The following is a 15,691-nucleotide window of genomic DNA, read 5'->3' as shown; positions in this document are numbered from 1 at the left end:
GACTTTTTATAAATTTATGGCGTGGCTATTCGTTCACCCCAAAAGTCTGCTTGGTGCGAAGGTAACTTGAAAAATGACTATCTAAAAAATTTGTGTTGCGAAAAAAAAAAGTAAGACTGTCACGACCTTCAGCACGCATTGAGCTATGCAGTCATTACTCAACGAGCCTTCCATCATGTTTTGAAGTTCCCCAGGCCCTCCAGAAAGTTCAAGAGAGAAAAATTCTGCTCAATAAAATGTTCTCAAGGTATCACTCTGAAACTTTTATGGAAGTATCAGGGAGACATTCTAAACATTTGTGCCAATTTTCATCAAAATCCATAAAGAAATCAGGAAGTTGATTTTCAATGCCACGTACCCCCTTAATTGACTAGGCCTATTGGAGCGTTTGCCTCCATTTTCCTCATGAGCTTATCGTACTGTGGCCTGTATAAAGCCATGTAGAGTGTTTGTTACAACTTTCTAGGCCACTGTGTGAGTGACAAGACTTGTAGAGTGACTGGTGCGCTGTAGTTGAAGATGAACAGTATTCTTTCGTTTTGAATTTCTGGAACCTTCAGACAAGTCTGGCAGGTGCTCTTGTCACAGCCACATGGGCACCTGCTACAGGGCAGGTATTTTGTAGCGATGCCTTTCCTATGCTAATGCTTTTTCGCGCTTGGTCAGTGGTCAATGCGATGGCCCGCTCACGCTACCAACTGGATCAGCCGGCCGGCCGTGAGCGTTGGATGATAAGACTAGTATAGAATAAAGCATAACGCATCGCTACAAAATACCAGCCCAGGTCTAGTCTAGTTTGCACTGACTTCGAAACTTTTAAGATTGTAATGTGTACAGCCCAATGGCTGACTCTGACCTTCGGTTTAGAAACTGCATGCTCTGAAAACATGCTTATTTTAAGTCTGTGTTCTTGAAGCTTCTACAGGTCTTTCACTTTGGCCATGCATCCCATTGTGTCCGTGAATTCCTCAGGCGCGATTTTGCAAGAGCAGGAAGTGGACCGTACTTCGCTGTTGCTGTGATGGGGAAGGGTAAAGCAAAGCGCAGCCGTGCATGCGCAATCTTCCAGGGCCCAAAGTGTCGATGGGCGCACTCTGTTGCTGTGCCGCTTGGCACCTTGCTCGCACAACTGCGCCTCGCTATGCCCGGGTAGGGTGGAGTGGAGAAGGTGAGTGTGGAGGGAAGGACGCGTGGCAGAAACAGACATAAAACGGGCACAAAAGAATACGCGGCTTGCCGCGGTTATTTTGGGCACCTCGGGGAACCAAGGCTCGCCGGCGCGGCCCGGCCCAGGTCTTGGGGCGAGACCTGCGTCCTTTCCTCCTCGCCGCCGGTGCACGAGCTAGCCTTCACTTCGGAAGGCCGCCGGTGTGCGAAGAAGGGAGGGGACGTCGTGATCATGGCGACTTCCGCTGGCTCTCGGTCGACTTCTGCAGCTGCTGCGTTTGTCCTGAGGTGAGAAACTTTCCTCCATCCACAGCTCTGGAAACCGGTGATGCCCGAGCGTCTACCTGCATGTGTCAGTGGCGGTTCTGAAATGTGGTGTGTTAATTACTTCGACGCTGTACGTTGTGTCCGAGGTTTCTTTGCGCAGGTATACGGGCATCGTGTGTCGTCTGCGAGCCGTGAAGCGACGGCTGTAGTCAGCTGTCTGTGTGCGCACACGCGCGGCGCATGCAGCTTGCTTGCCTCGTGACAGTTGCCGGGCTCCGCTGCGCATAAGAAGCGGGTGCTTGTTTCTTTTCCGGTCGAGTGTAGTCGGCACGTCTTGGGCTATAGAATATTCGACTCGCGATTCAATTATTCCGAGCTGTGTGTGCAGGTTGATGAGAGTTGGTCTGAACTAGTTTTAACGCAATGTGGACACGATGTACTGCAGTTCACTTGATAAGAGCAGAGGTCCTGACGCAAATAAGCCGCTACTTTTGGAATTTTTTGTATGCCGATTTTGATTGCGTATGCCGATTTTGATTGCGTCAAGTCTTCGAGTAAAACAAATTGTAACCGTTCACTGGACCAGCAAACCTGCGAGTTTATGAGCACGAAAGTTGCAGCAGCGGTGGTGGCAGTAACATAGTTTCCAGACCGTCAACTTCTAGCAGTGTTTACAGAGTTGGCCGTTAGCCCAGGTGGTCGAACTTGGGTTACGCGCATGTTGACTGAATGAAAAATTCGTTTGCTCTTTTGAAGCAAGAACCCCATCATTTTTGCTGTCCCGGTACTACGTCGTGAATCTCGCTAGAAACAACTGCGCTAATGTGTGCGCTATTCTTTCTGAACATGCTTATTTTTTAATCATGTGAATGCGTAACTCCACTAAGCGCATAGTGTTGCCGGTAAACCTGTAATGAATGAATGAATGAATTCTTTTATTACGAAAAGGGAGGACCGGGGAGGGGGGGGGGGGGGGGGGGGGGGGGGGGGGGGGGGGGCATACGAGGAGAGGTATATCGCTTATAACGAACTTCAATACAAGAAATGTGATTACAGGTCTAAATTAGCCCACTTAGACCTGTAATCACATTTCTTGTATTGAAGTTCGTTATAAGCGATATTTTGCAGCAGGCCTTATTACATTAATCTTATTACATTCGCTGCTCCCTCATGCTCCTGTCAACTGATGTAGTTGGATGTTAGCAGGATTTTATGCTCTATACTTCCTAAAGTACAAATTTGGCGGTGGAGTAACCTGCAGGCTTCGACTTTACTTGAAGACTGCCCGGAACCGAAAAAAGGTACACCGTTGTAGTCTTATGCAGCTCCTGTGCGGCTCTTAAAGGTACCCTGCAACACCGTGGATACCCTCGCCAATATTCTCCAATGAAATGTTCTTGAGTGGCTTTGTACGAAGAGAGATATGGGCAATAAAATACTGCTACTACCACGACTTCGCTACCATCCCGGCCGTTTCGTCGTCCGAACAGCCGCCGTGCCCGCGTGACCACCCCTCCCCCCTGACTACGGTCCTGATTGAAATACCCAGAGAAGAAAGGAGACTGCTGTATGTGGCTTTTTTAGACATTGCCGGAGCGTATGACAACGTAGACCGCAACATTTTGTGGGATATTCCGGAAGAGGAAGGTATTGGCAACGACTGTAGGCAGCTTTTGAAGGAGATTTACTGAGAAAATAGAGTTTGCATTAAATGGGAAGGGATGAGAAGCGAGGATCATCAGCAAGGGACTGCGACAGGGGTGCCCTTTATCCCCGCTGCTGTTTATGATGTACATGGTAAGGACGGAAAGGGCGCTAGAAGGAATCAAAATCGGGTTTAGCCTCTCCTACAAACAAGCCGGCACAATAGTTGAGCAGCAACTTCCAGGTCTATTTTATGCGGACGACGTTGTGGTGCTTGCTAACAAGCAAAGTGATATGCAACGTCTGGCTGATATCTGTGGAGAAGAATGTGAGATTTAGGATTTAAATTTAGCGTTAGAAAATCTGGTTTTGTGGTGTTCAATTAGAACAGTGAACAGACAGCGTTAATACGGGGCCAGGAAATACCTCAGGTAAGAGAATACAAATACCTTGGTGAATAAATGAAGAAGATAGAAATCTGGGAACACAAGAAAGAACAATAGCAAATGGCAAGAGAAATGCGACCATAATGAAACACAGCGCTGTGGGTATACAATAGGTACGAGGTGCTCCGGGGTGTGTGGAAAGGTGTAATGGTTCCGGGGCTTGGTGTTTCAATTTTGTAACTTGCCAATTTTCGAAAACTTTCGTCGGAAATTTGAGGCCCTAGATCAAAATGTTGCTTCCTACAGTCACTATAATTTACCTTTCACTTTCAAATGCAACAATTGTTTTTCAAAGTGGTCCAGGGGCTGTCTCATAATTTTTTTTTTTTGCTTTTTACGTGTATTTGAATAGGCGCCATTAGAGTTGCAATATGGTCCCGAGCCAAAAGCTTCCTTTAAAAAGAATGCAGAAATAGTATATTCACTGAAAGGCAGTTTTTAACAGAAGGTGTTGCAGGGCTTCTTGAAATAAATTTTGTGATGGTCAAAATTGATACGGAGCCTTCAACGACGGCGTCTGTCATAGCCTCTGTGTTTTCTTGGGACGTTGAAGCCTTACCATTTATCAACCATCCCCCAGGATCACATCCCATCCTATCCAGAAATTCCGGATAAGCACCTGACCAGGCGTACGTTGTCCACCACAGATGCGCTAGGCGTTGAGCTTGGCGAAAGGTCGCCATGGAGTACGCCGTTGAGGGCGAGTACCTGCGGGACCGGTCTCCACGACCGCATGACGACGACGACGACGACGCCGAGAGCGAAGACCCGCGGGCGTTCATCGGCTTCTGGCCTCGGGCGCTGGTCGACAGCGAGGCCCCGGACTTTGAGCAGGGACCTTGGGCTTCACTACCGGACGTCCTCCTGGAGACCGTCTACAGCATGGTGCCGATCGCCGACCGGTATGCCATGTCGCAGGTGGGAGGCAGTGCCGCTACGGTTAAAGGGCCCCTAAACCACCTCGGATATTTTTTGAACATTTAAAGTAAACACGCGCATTGAATTCAGAATGCCGTCACGATCAACGATACCAAACGCTGCAGCGCTACGCGCCGCGGGCGCGCCTAAAAAAAAAAAAAAAATGCCATCCTCCTTTCCTGGTCTTTCCGGTATCCCCAGTGGTCGTCACGATGTCACCAGGGTGCATCTGGTGATGTCAACCGGGTCTACGATGTCGATTGGTCGAGCAAGAGCCTACGACTTCCGGTTAGTCTGCTAGCAGGTACGCGCGCTCCCTAGCAGGTACGCGCGCTAAAGTGCTTTCTCTCTCTCTCTCTCTCTCTCGCCGTGTTGCTCGCTTGTGCGCGCTTGCGAATCGGTAATTACAGCTCGCAACGCAAGTGCCAAATCGCTCGCCTTCCAACACAGTCGTGCTTAGCGGTCTGATCAGCTGCGCGAACAGAGTGCAACACAAGCGGCACGCTTCGCATGAGCACGGGCCGGCACGGAAGCAACAGCGGATAGCCGAGAAGTGCTGAGTCGCAGCCGTGGTCGCGGCTAAGGCCCGTCCACGTTACCGGCACGGTAACTCGCCGCACGCCGTTTGCCATTCGCGGGCCGCCGTTCGACAGCGGTTTTGCTCGCGAACGGCGAGATTTTCTTGCCGTACGTAGAGACGATGAGACCGGGACTCATTTGCAGCGCGGCCTCCTCCTCATAGAATTTGTCGAAGGATCAAATACATGAATAATAACTGTATTGCCAATGCCGTTGTATGTTAGATGCTGCAAACGAATTATTGAACGCTACGCACTGTCAAGTAAAATATGTATTTTTTCATAAAAGAATATATTCGTATGTCCCAAAAATTGTGGCAGGAATAACTGATATCAATTCTTCCGCGTTTTTTTTTTTTTTGTCTATTTAATAAGTAAAGAAAATATCACACGGACTTTAGAACTACATCACCTCGAAACCAGCAAAGCAGTGCGTGCAGCAGATATGAGAAACGTAAAGGCCATGAAATGAGCAAGTTGAGGACAAATATTTTGATCAATCTTTGTCATTCAAGAACCTTGTTTACATTTTTGTACATATGCAATGGCCAGGGAAAAACCTCAGTGACGCAGTCATTCGTTGCTCTAGATTGCGCAGGAGCATCTGTTACCGGTGGTGTATTATAATTACACCGAGATTACAGCCGCAACAATGAGTACATATAAAAAGCAGGAGTTCCGCAAAATATACATTAGAAATGCGAAGATAGAATGGAATATACAAATGCGAATATACAACTTGATAAAGTGCAAAAAAGTGCAACTGGAAACAAAGTTCACTACTTGTATATACAACGCCTCACAAGAAGATATTTAAATATTCGTATAAGTCTCCAATAAATCTACGTACTTAAGCAAACGTCACTGCTATATAATGCGTCAAACAAGACATATATAGAAAGACAGATGATCCAGGCACGAACAAAACTATGATCGCAGAAATCGTGATATGTACTTGGGCCATGCGGCGGTCGCGACCGCACCATATGGGCAGAATAATACCAGAATAATGCCGAAATCAGTACGAAAATGTGTAATTTAACTGCCTGCAGAGCGGCAACAAATATTCTGCATACAAAATTAAAGAAGGGTATGTTTCGGTTCAAAAAAGAAGTAATAGCAGGTAGCTAAAAAGGAAAGAAAAGGCCAAACGAAAGCCACAGATGAAGTAGCAAGTTCAACTACCCAATATCCGAGTGTGTTTGTTGGGAAACGCCGCGTGGGCTGGGCTTTAAATAAGCAAGGTCGGTCAAAATTGGTTATTGATGTCCTCGTAATTTTTGTATTCGCATGATAATTTTGATCATGATGCTAACTATTAAAATGAACGGCGAAAATTCCTGCAGTTTTAAAAGCTAATGAACAGCCATACGTTTTTATAATTACGAGTTTATGGACCTGAAGGAACAGAGCTTTTTACTTGCATTGATTTTTGCTGCTTCGCTATCTAAAGGACGAACTTCACTCGGCGGGGAAGTTTAGTGAAGTGGTCAATGACTTCGGACACGTTGACGCCGACGTCTCTGTGGGTGTATAGAAGCGCCAGCCTAACCATGCGTTCCTCAGACATTGTAGAGCGCAAGTATTTTTTTTTTTTTGTAATATCATGTTAAAAAATATTCTCTCTGCGCTGGCAGTGGCCACTGGAAGGGTGACTAGAATCTGCAGCAGTTGGTACACATTCACATAGAACCTGTATGACGTAATAGTTCAGCGGAAATCCGCTAGGTGGAGATAAGTAATTAAAGGGAAACTGAGACATCCACCCAAATGTAGCAATTTGATACAATGGAAACCCAACCGGGTTCCTCGAAAGAAAGCCTCGCAGTTGAAGAAAAATTCGTCCTGGTCCGGGACTCGAACCCGGGGCAGCCGCTCTACCATCTGAGCTAACCAGGCGGCTAGCATATGGCAGGGCGAAGTCGAATTTGTCGACAACTCGAAGCAAAGGCAAGTGTATGACGTAATAGTTAAGCGGAAATCCGCTAGGTGGAGATAAGTAATTAAAGGGAAACTGAGACATCCACCCAAATGTAGCAATTGCTACAATGGAAACCCAACCGGGTTCCTCGAAAGAAAGCCTCGCAGTTGAAGAAAAATTCGTCCTGGTCGCGGGTTTGAGTCCCGGACCAGGACGAATTTTTCTTGAACTGCGAGGCTTTCTTTCGAGGAACTTGGTTGGGTTTCCATTGTAGCAATTGCTACATTTGGGTGGATGTCTCGGCTTCCCTTTAATCACATAGAACCTGCAGTCGCAATGAGAGAGGGCATCTATTCCGGTTCTCAAACCTAAAAACACTCCTTCGATATCGTTGGCATCCTTGTTTAGGTACCTTGCACAAACAGTAAGCTGTTCGATTCCAGCAATATCTGTCGTTTAGTCAGCAAGTATAGAGAGGCAGCCTGAAGCGTTTACTTTTGAATCTATAGGCTTTCTTTGATAATTTCACCACAAATTTCTACAATTTGGTTTTGTACATCTTGGCTTAAATACGAGGCATTACTGGGGCAACTTTCCAAATGGTTCTTCAGATATGTATCTCCACAATCAGCTCGCATGCGAAGAAGCGCTCTGAAAATACCAGTATTTACAGCGGGGGCTTTGCTTAAATCGGTAGGACCACTGTCTCTATGGCCACGGAGAGCCAGACCTTGTAGCCCGCAAAAAACAACTGCCTCAATAATAGGCCGTTAACTTTCTTCTGTTTTCCTTATTTTACTTTGCCTGCCCTGGTCCAGCTGATCGATCACATTGGGTGCGCTTCCTGAAAATGTTTGGAGAACATATTCAGGAAGCTGTCAGTCAGCTGCCAGCTGACAGTCACGGTGATATTTAGTATTTTCGTGTGTGTGAAAGATTGCGAGCACGTGCTTACATTTCTGCAACGGCTGTTGGCCCAAGTTTATAAGAACATTAAACCCATAAAGTTCCAGAATTTAAAATCTTTAAGTACGCCCTTGAAAATGTCAGTGCACTAGTCGCGTCAAAAGTTTGACAACTTTATACCCATAAAATTTCGGAATTAAAATCCATGCGCTCCGTAGATTCCGCGACCGCTGCGAGATGCCGCAACGCGCCCGCTCGCTATCGAAAAGCCCTTGAATGTTTGTGAATGTGTTTGAATGTGACTCCAGGTGCAATGGTATTGCCACGATATCCAGCCTGACTTCGCAATGTTCGTTCCGAAATGTGTTTTAGAGCGTGAAAAAGACGTAGACAAAATACAGAATGATTCCTTGTGCCGGTGGTTATTTTGGTCGGCGGTGCATGCCCGCACAAAAAAATTTCGGGAGGGGTGGAGGGCTGAAGCCCCATCAGCCCCCCTCACCCCCTGGCTACGCCCCTGGAGGAGCACTCGGCGAGGAGGAGAGACCAGCTGACGAGGACAGTATCGAAGGAAAGAGCGAAACGAGCGAGGGCCGTGTTTCGATCATCAAACGCGTGTAACTACGCTATTACGGCACCATTTCGAAAAATTCTCTCGACCACGTGTTCGTTGTAGACTCGTGCACAACTGCAACGCCACAGCTAAATTTCCACCTCTGGGTGGTTTAGGGGCTCTTTAACCTTATACGTAATACCATTGCAGTTACCGGAGACGTCGATGAGAACGTCAGTGCTGGCGGCGACATCTTGTGATGAGTTTCAAAGAACGCGGAGCTCAGCATTGTTATTGAAATTAAAAGGAAGCATAAGGAATACTTGATAACATTACAATGAGAACGGATACTCTGTAAAACTATGTATTCAGTAAATGTTCTATTTGGCAAGGGAGTGAAGGGAGGCTGACATCATATGGATAATAATTTAAAAAAAAAGTGGAATGAAGTTCAATATAAAGTAAAACACGCACGGGAAGATCTCAATGTAATACACGATGCGTTCCGACGTGGTCAACACGCAAGTTCACCGAATTTAGTGGCTAAGCGCGCTGGCCAATCAGTGCATTTTTCAAAATGCATTGACGGTATCAGGAGGCACCCAACGCCACTCATGTGCCTGGCTCCCAAATGTGCAGGTGTGCCGGAACTGGTACCGAGTCTTCTACTCGCCCCGGGTCTGGTCCGTGTTCGTGCTTGACGACCGGACCATGACGCGGCGCAAGTTCAACTACTACATGGGCTACCAGCACCTGCTTGACCACTACCGGACGCAGATCTGCGTCCACAAGATCGGCCGCCACATCCGGCACCTGCTCATTCCCGCCATGTCCAACTTCTTCAACCTGTACGAGTTCATGGTCATCATGGCCTACTTCGGCGAGCGAAACAACGCGCTGGGACACCTGCGGCGATTCGAGTTCACCTTCGGCTGCCACCTGCTCGGCAACAACTCGGACGGCCAGAGGCACCAGGACAGCGTCTTCGGCACCGGAGGCAAGCTGCTCGAGTCGCTCAAGCGTCTCATGTGCTGCTTCACGGGTCTGCGTCACCTGGCCCTGACCGACTTGCTCCTGGAGCCACACGAGGCCAAGTTCCTCCTCGACGACGTGGCCGAGACGTGCATGACGACGCTGCGGACCCTGCGGCTCATCAACTGTTCCAAGGAGCCGTACCCGTTCCTGCACGCCGGAGTGTTCCTCAACCTGACCGCGCTGTACATCTCGCCGCAGCACCTGGACGACGACCTGGCGACGCTGCTCAGCTACACGTCTCTGCGGGACCTGCACCTGATTCAGACCACGTACACGGAGTTAGGGCTCCGTGTGTCGCCCCGGGTATGGAGGGAGTGCCGGAGGGCGGCGCCCAGGCTCAGGGTACATCTCTCCGTCGAAGGCACTGTAGCCAAAGAGGTGAGGTCTTTTGCTCTGAGCAGCAGTTCGTTTCTCCGTTCGGAACAGTAATCACCTGTGTAGCCGTGTCAAGGCTCGTCACGTCAGAGGCGCGCCACTCGTAGCCGGGGGGATTTCCCGCTATGTGCAGAACAATGCACAATAGCCTATAAATGAAAATGAATTTGGCGCCGGTGGGTTCGCGGTAATCGAGAAGCAACTTAGCTTTGAGCGGTTAAAAGAAAGAAAGAGAAAAAAAAAGTCACAGTTTCGCCCTAAGGGCGAAGCAATGAATGCGATAGCAACACAGCAATGTCATACGAAGTAAGGTGAGCGGCTTTGGTAGCAATATGAATTGTAGCAAACATGAGCTGATTAAGTAAGCAGGTGTGCTGCGGCGTAAGTAGACCGACATGAAGAGAGACTCGATGACCACAAGAAGGCGCGTGTGAAACGGTGGTGTTGATGAGAAGCGCTTCCCGTGGGCAGCGCGTGCGAAGGGACACACCTGTAGCGCTGCACTGCCGATCCGGGCAGCATTGCATGTGTAGCGTGCGTTGAAAAATGTGGCCCGACTATTACTAACTGAATGAACAAGCGTGGTGTGAGCGCGCACAAACAAACATGAATAGATCACACTGAATGACTGCAGACAACGACCGTCAAAACTCTGGCAGCAAGCGGATACGCCGCAGCGGCGAAGGTACGTGCGGTCTATCGCTTCAACGGAAACCGAGCGGCGAATGCACGCGGCGCATAAAGGTCAGAGCCGTGTGGAGATAAGAGACGGTGCGAGCGAGCGACGAGCGCGGTTGTTGGCAGAGTGGAAGTGCGCCCCCCACCCCCCTCCCTCCGGCGCTGGCTTCCCGCTTCCTTGCTTGCGCGTGGGAGATTGAGTGCGTTCGCTCTCCGTGATAGCGCGCGTCCCCGCACGCTTCCGCTCGGGCATACGGCACGCGGCGAAGATTTTATCTATAGGGAACCTCACGGCGACGACGACGGCGACGACGACGCCGACGGCAGAAATCCGGTTTAAGTGTCCATATAATTGCTATCGCAATAAAAGGGGAACAGCATGTTATGAGGGAGGAAATGGGCTGAACATGTTCGTCCGGAGTACGTTTTAAAGATTGCTCGAGTTTCTCGCAGATTGGAGAGTTGAAGGTTTGAGCAGCCACTCGTACGTATTTAAAAAGTACGGACGGCTGACTATGCTCGTATAGTCTGCATACTTCTGCTGAATTTCGGACTGCTATTCGCGGTGATTGAATGAAGGAAATCAATGACTCAGTGGAGCCTTTATTTATAGCACCGCTGGCTAAGCACTGCTGAGACTGTATTGGGAGCTGTAGGTTTGAGGAATTGTTGGGTGCGGCGGCCTCGTTCATTTATCGAGCTTACGCTGACTACGTCTTGAGAAGAGTCAGCTAGCTTGGCTGTCAGTTTCGCGGTACTCTCCCCGCGAGCTTTCTCATGTATTCCGAAATAATATTGCATCGTGCTCAAATGCTCTTTTGCCAACGGAGCGTTTACGCTATGCAAAGTCTGGTTTCCCGATTCTTATCTCACTACGATACGCATTGTTTTCATTGCCACGCAGATAATATGGCAAGAGTGTGCGCCGGTGCACTCGATAATCTACAAGACGGCTTACAACCAAGTGGGGCCAGAGTCTGCCCTGACGGCAGCCACGTATTATCCCGAGGACCTGAAGACCTACGCATTTCTTGGGTTGCCCAGATTCCACATGGCCAAGCGCTTCGTGGATAGACCAGACTCCGCGCTGGTAAGCCGGCCAATGGTGTTCATTTTTGGAAACATGGGATCGAACTGGCTCCTTTTCTGTAACAAGCTTCGATTTAGTCTTCTCGCTAAACACGCTTGAACGGATTAATCGAACCTCACTTGCCGTGGTAGCCAGTGGCTATGGCGTTGCGCTAATGAACTCGAGGTCGTGGGTTCGATTCCGGCCGCGACGGCCGCATTCCGATGGGGGAGAATCGCGAGAACGATTGTGTACCGTACATTGGGTGCAGGTTAAAGAAACCCACGTGGTCAAAATTTATCCTGAATCCACCGCTACGGCGCACATCATAATCAGATCGTAGTTTTGGCACGTATAATCTCACAATTTAATTCATTTAGTTAAACATGAACCTCAACGTCGTCACCCTCATCCGCTGCATCAATGCGTGGTATTGATGCAGTTTGTCAGCAAGAACCAGGAGCTTGCCAGGCACGTATAACTGATACTCACATTTCATGCGTCGTAGGAAAATTCGCTGCAGCCTAGAAGACGTGTCACTGGCTTTTCTTTAATATTAAAGCTTGGTGATGTGGAATAATTGTACTGGAAAGATTTTGTCTCGGCACATGAAGGAAGCTTATAGTTTGAGCCCAAATGGAATCGATGATTTGAGGACATCTCGTCCGGTCGGGAGGAAGCATGTTGAATGAAAGAAATAGTGAGAGCGCCGACCAATTTCGGCTTCCGTACGAGTAGTTAAAATAGAAGCATGCTATTTTTAAATGTATTCATGAAAAAAACCATGAAAAACCATATTTTCAAGACGATTGAGCTAGGGAGGCGCAATGACAATGATTAATACTGGTATAACGATGGCAACTACAAAAAGTTCGACAAATGAGTAATGTGAAGATTTGGACGATTTGGTTGTGTTAAGCAGTCTAGCATGGCGCACCAGGCAGAAAGTGAAGGTGACAATACGCGTGCATTAATACGTTTCTCCATTTTTTTTTTTTTACAATCGACGTCTTATACAGGGTGTTTCACGTAACTTGGGCGAAACATTAAAAATATGAAAATACCACGTAGCTGCACAGAACCAAGGTAATGTTGTTTGCCGTGGCTTGAAGTTACTCCGATTATTTTTTGCATTTAGTATCCGCACACATCATAGTGGGCACCTTGACAGCCAGCAGTTTTAGTAAGGAGAAGTCTGCTCCAGTGATGTGCATTTTGCAGGCAACCGCCGATATGTCGGAAGCGTCTATGCGTACCTGAAACCGCGTGCTTCATCATATATATATATATATATATATATATATATATATATATATATATAAACTAGAAGCACGTGGAAAAAAAAATAGCCGCGGGACCGGTAACACAATGAAGGCCGGTCCCGCGGCTGTAAAGTTAGTAACGCGATCGCCTTCTTGCCTCATAATATATGTTATCCTTGTTGCACCGCCCTGACATGTGACGGACGCTTGGCTTCTCGGACGCAACCAGGCACGGGCCTCCGAGATCTCTGGTGTGGAGCAACGCGCCGCGCCTCTGTCAAGCTCTCGGCGGCCAGACCTTTTGGCCAGACCTGGCCCTCGCGCCATTAGACCCCATACATCACCACGATACGATTAAAAATGAAACAAGCCCGCATATTACAAGGTAACAAGAACGAAAAAGAATATTTAACTTGAAGTCAGGTCACATAAACGCATTAATGACAGCTCACAACAGATCACAAAGAACACACTGAAATGTAAAATAGTCGCATAAATTTTGGGCTCTCCAAACGTGCTCTTGGGACAAAAGAACGACAACACAGTAGTGCAAACAACCAAATAAATAAGAAACCAAAGAAACAGTCACGCGAACGGTGGCGCGTTCGAACGATCCGTGGTCGTCCATTCCGGTGCCCCGCTCCAAGGCCTCGCAAAACGGTCTCGCAGAGAGCGTCTCGGCGCACGCGCGAAGCGTCCGCGCTGCTCGCCGACCCCATGCAGCGCCAAAGACCCAACGCTTTATCCCTTTTGTGCCCAAGTAAACCGTTAGGTGGCGTTAGCAGCGCAACACCCGCGCCATCTCTCGCAATACGCCGCAAACACACCGACCGCCGCTGCCGTAAAGTGACGTGGCGAAGCCGGACTACAGGAGACGGGAGCTATGCGGGGAAAACAACTGCAGGGGACGCGTAAGAGTCGCGCATCCCCACAAATTGCAGAAAAGATCCTTTCTACCAGTGTAAATCACAAGTACGCTTCGCCTTCGTCAATGTCAGAGAAAAATTGTAAGCCGCATTTCGATGGAGGCAAAATGCACAAACGCCCGTGTGCTTGCGTTGTAGTGCACGTTAAAGAACCCCAGGTGGTCAAAATTAATCCGGAGCCCTCCACTACCACGTGCCTCATAATCAGAACTGGTTTTGGCCCGCAAAACTCCAGAAAGATGATTTGCTGGAACAGAACGGTGGCACCATCTTTCATTGTAAAGCTAGCGAAAAGAGTCACGCGCTGTGCTGATTGATTGATTGATTGATTGACTAACTGACGATCTCTTGCGCGTCGCTTTCAACTGTCGTTGCAGGTCTTGCTGTGCCGGTCGTGCCGACGACTGGAAACGCTCGTTATTCGGGAACGCATTTCAACGGCCACCGTGCTCCTGCTGGCCTACCATGGCCGCTCGCTGAGGCGGTTCGTCGTGCGCGGAAACGCCGTCATCAAGAAGTGCGACTGGCCTCGCAACCCGGAGTGGAGCGAAGAGTTCTACGCCTGGCTTCGACACACGGCGCAGTCGTACGACGCGGTCTGCCAGGAAGTGTCGCAGATTCTCGGCTTTGCCTGGGCGCCCCTGACGGACAAGCAGTTCAAGACCATCGTGCTGCACGAGTCCGGCAGCAGAGATTTCTTTCCGGTGTCCCCGCAGTCGTCGATGAGCGACTTTCGGTTCCCTGCTGCCGAACACAGGCTCTCGTTCTCATCCAGCGGTTCGTTTTCGCCCATCTGAAGCTGGCTTCTAGGGCACGATGACAGAAAAATAATACGTGGACTCTTCGTGTTATCACCTGAAAGCGATATGTGATTCGATAGCATTTTGGGCATTCTATCAATCGATGATCTCCCACCAGACATTTAATGCGGATGATTTTACCCTGTATTTTAGAGTAACGTTTATGAGCAATAGTAAGTTTTGAGAGCCATAATCTGCCACGTACACTGCAGCCGTGACCGATGTCGCTTTACACGGTCCAGCGAATGGTTTCTTTCTGGAAGATGCACATTGTGAAAGATCATCGCTTGTCTTTCAATTTTAGCTTCGTGCCGGGGTTTTTGCGTCGACGCCGTTCCCTCTCAACCTTTGCCAATTAGCCCGACGAAGCGCTTCGAATTCTCCTGCCGTTCTCCTAACGACGCATGTTCGATGCCCTACTTCCAAGCGAGCGGCGCGCATATCTCGGATGGTTCGGGAGCCCGACGTTGTCGCACTGCTTCGGCCTGGTGACTCCGTCTCTCCGCCGCAGCGGCTGCTTCATCTTCGGACATGACAGCCTTCTTATGCATTCGGTGACGCGACTGACGTGGCCCAGCGAGCGATAAGGGTGATACCGGGTGTGATACTGCGCTGTCACGCGACGCTGACTCGGTCATCTGCGCGTACCTTTTCCTCATCGTTTGACGTATTTTCCCCTCATCCCTTGACCTATTTCCATCTTCACTTCCACGCGTCTCCCCCTCTCATCTGTTTTCGCTGATAACTCACAATGCCAAGGAACGCCCTTGAATGATGCGTATAATGCTGTATGGCATTAAATAGTATAATTACTATAGAGGAAAGAAATAAAGCAAACCTCCCTTTCCTTGAATTTTGCGCGGAAACAGCGTTATTACGTATGTGTGACGTCACGGATACCAAGCAGCGAAAGGTCTTGAAACAATAGGCAAATTCTACCCTACATTTATATATATCCTTTTCTCGCTTGTGAGAGCTCTGTTCTCGGCAAAAATCAGGTCATGGATACCGTGGAGTGCTGACGTGCGACTTTTAGCCTGACATTTGCGGACCTTCAACATGGCGAACGACGTCGGGAGAAGAATGGGAGTCCCCTAGTGGACCTGCTTCACTTACAAGTGACATACGTGTACCTCGCATCTTGTT

At 48.7% G+C, this 15,691-nt stretch overlaps 1 protein-coding gene across 2 annotated transcripts; it reads left to right on the top strand.

Annotated features, from left to right (window-relative positions):
• The first annotated feature begins 736 nt into the window (after nucleotides 1–736).
• LOC119433839 (F-box only protein 39) lies at nucleotides 737–15,377 on the top strand. 2 transcript variants are annotated; one of them, XM_037701105.2, is made up of 5 exons: nucleotides 737–1,455; nucleotides 4,172–4,442; nucleotides 9,040–9,813; nucleotides 11,393–11,578; nucleotides 14,123–15,377. In XM_037701105.2, exons 2-5 carry the CDS (start codon nucleotides 4,206–4,208, stop codon nucleotides 14,540–14,542), a joined length of 1,617 nt encoding a protein of 538 aa, XP_037557033.1. In that variant the 5' UTR covers nucleotides 737–1,455; nucleotides 4,172–4,205; the 3' UTR covers nucleotides 14,543–15,377. The 2 variants fall into 2 exon arrangements, with proteins under 2 accessions (XP_037557033.1, XP_037557031.1); XM_037701103.2 differs by having other exon boundaries at nucleotides 738–1,455; nucleotides 4,105–4,442.
• Nucleotides 15,378–15,691: the final 314 nt, after the last annotated feature.

The sequence above is a fragment of the Dermacentor silvarum genome, chromosome 11, assembly GCF_013339745.2.
Source record: "Dermacentor silvarum isolate Dsil-2018 chromosome 11, BIME_Dsil_1.4, whole genome shotgun sequence".
Taxonomy (NCBI): domain Eukaryota; kingdom Metazoa; phylum Arthropoda; class Arachnida; order Ixodida; family Ixodidae; genus Dermacentor; species Dermacentor silvarum.
Note: the sequence above shows the minus strand (reverse complement) of the source record. Positions and strands in the feature narration are given on the sequence as shown.

What these genes read in the sequence shown, in the direction of transcription:
- LOC119433839 (XM_037701105.2), top strand. Translation starts at nt 4,206, where the DNA reads ATGGAGTACGCCGTTGAGGGCGAGTACCTGCGGGACCGGTCTCCACGA. An exon ending in ACCGGTATGCCATGTCGCAG is followed by an intron (nt 4,443 to 9,039) that starts GTGGGAGGCAGT and finishes CCAAATGTGCAG; the next exon opens with GTGTGCCGGAACTGGTACCG. An exon ending in ATAGACCAGACTCCGCGCTG is followed by an intron (nt 11,579 to 14,122) that starts GTAAGCCGGCCA and finishes CTGTCGTTGCAG; the next exon opens with GTCTTGCTGTGCCGGTCGTG.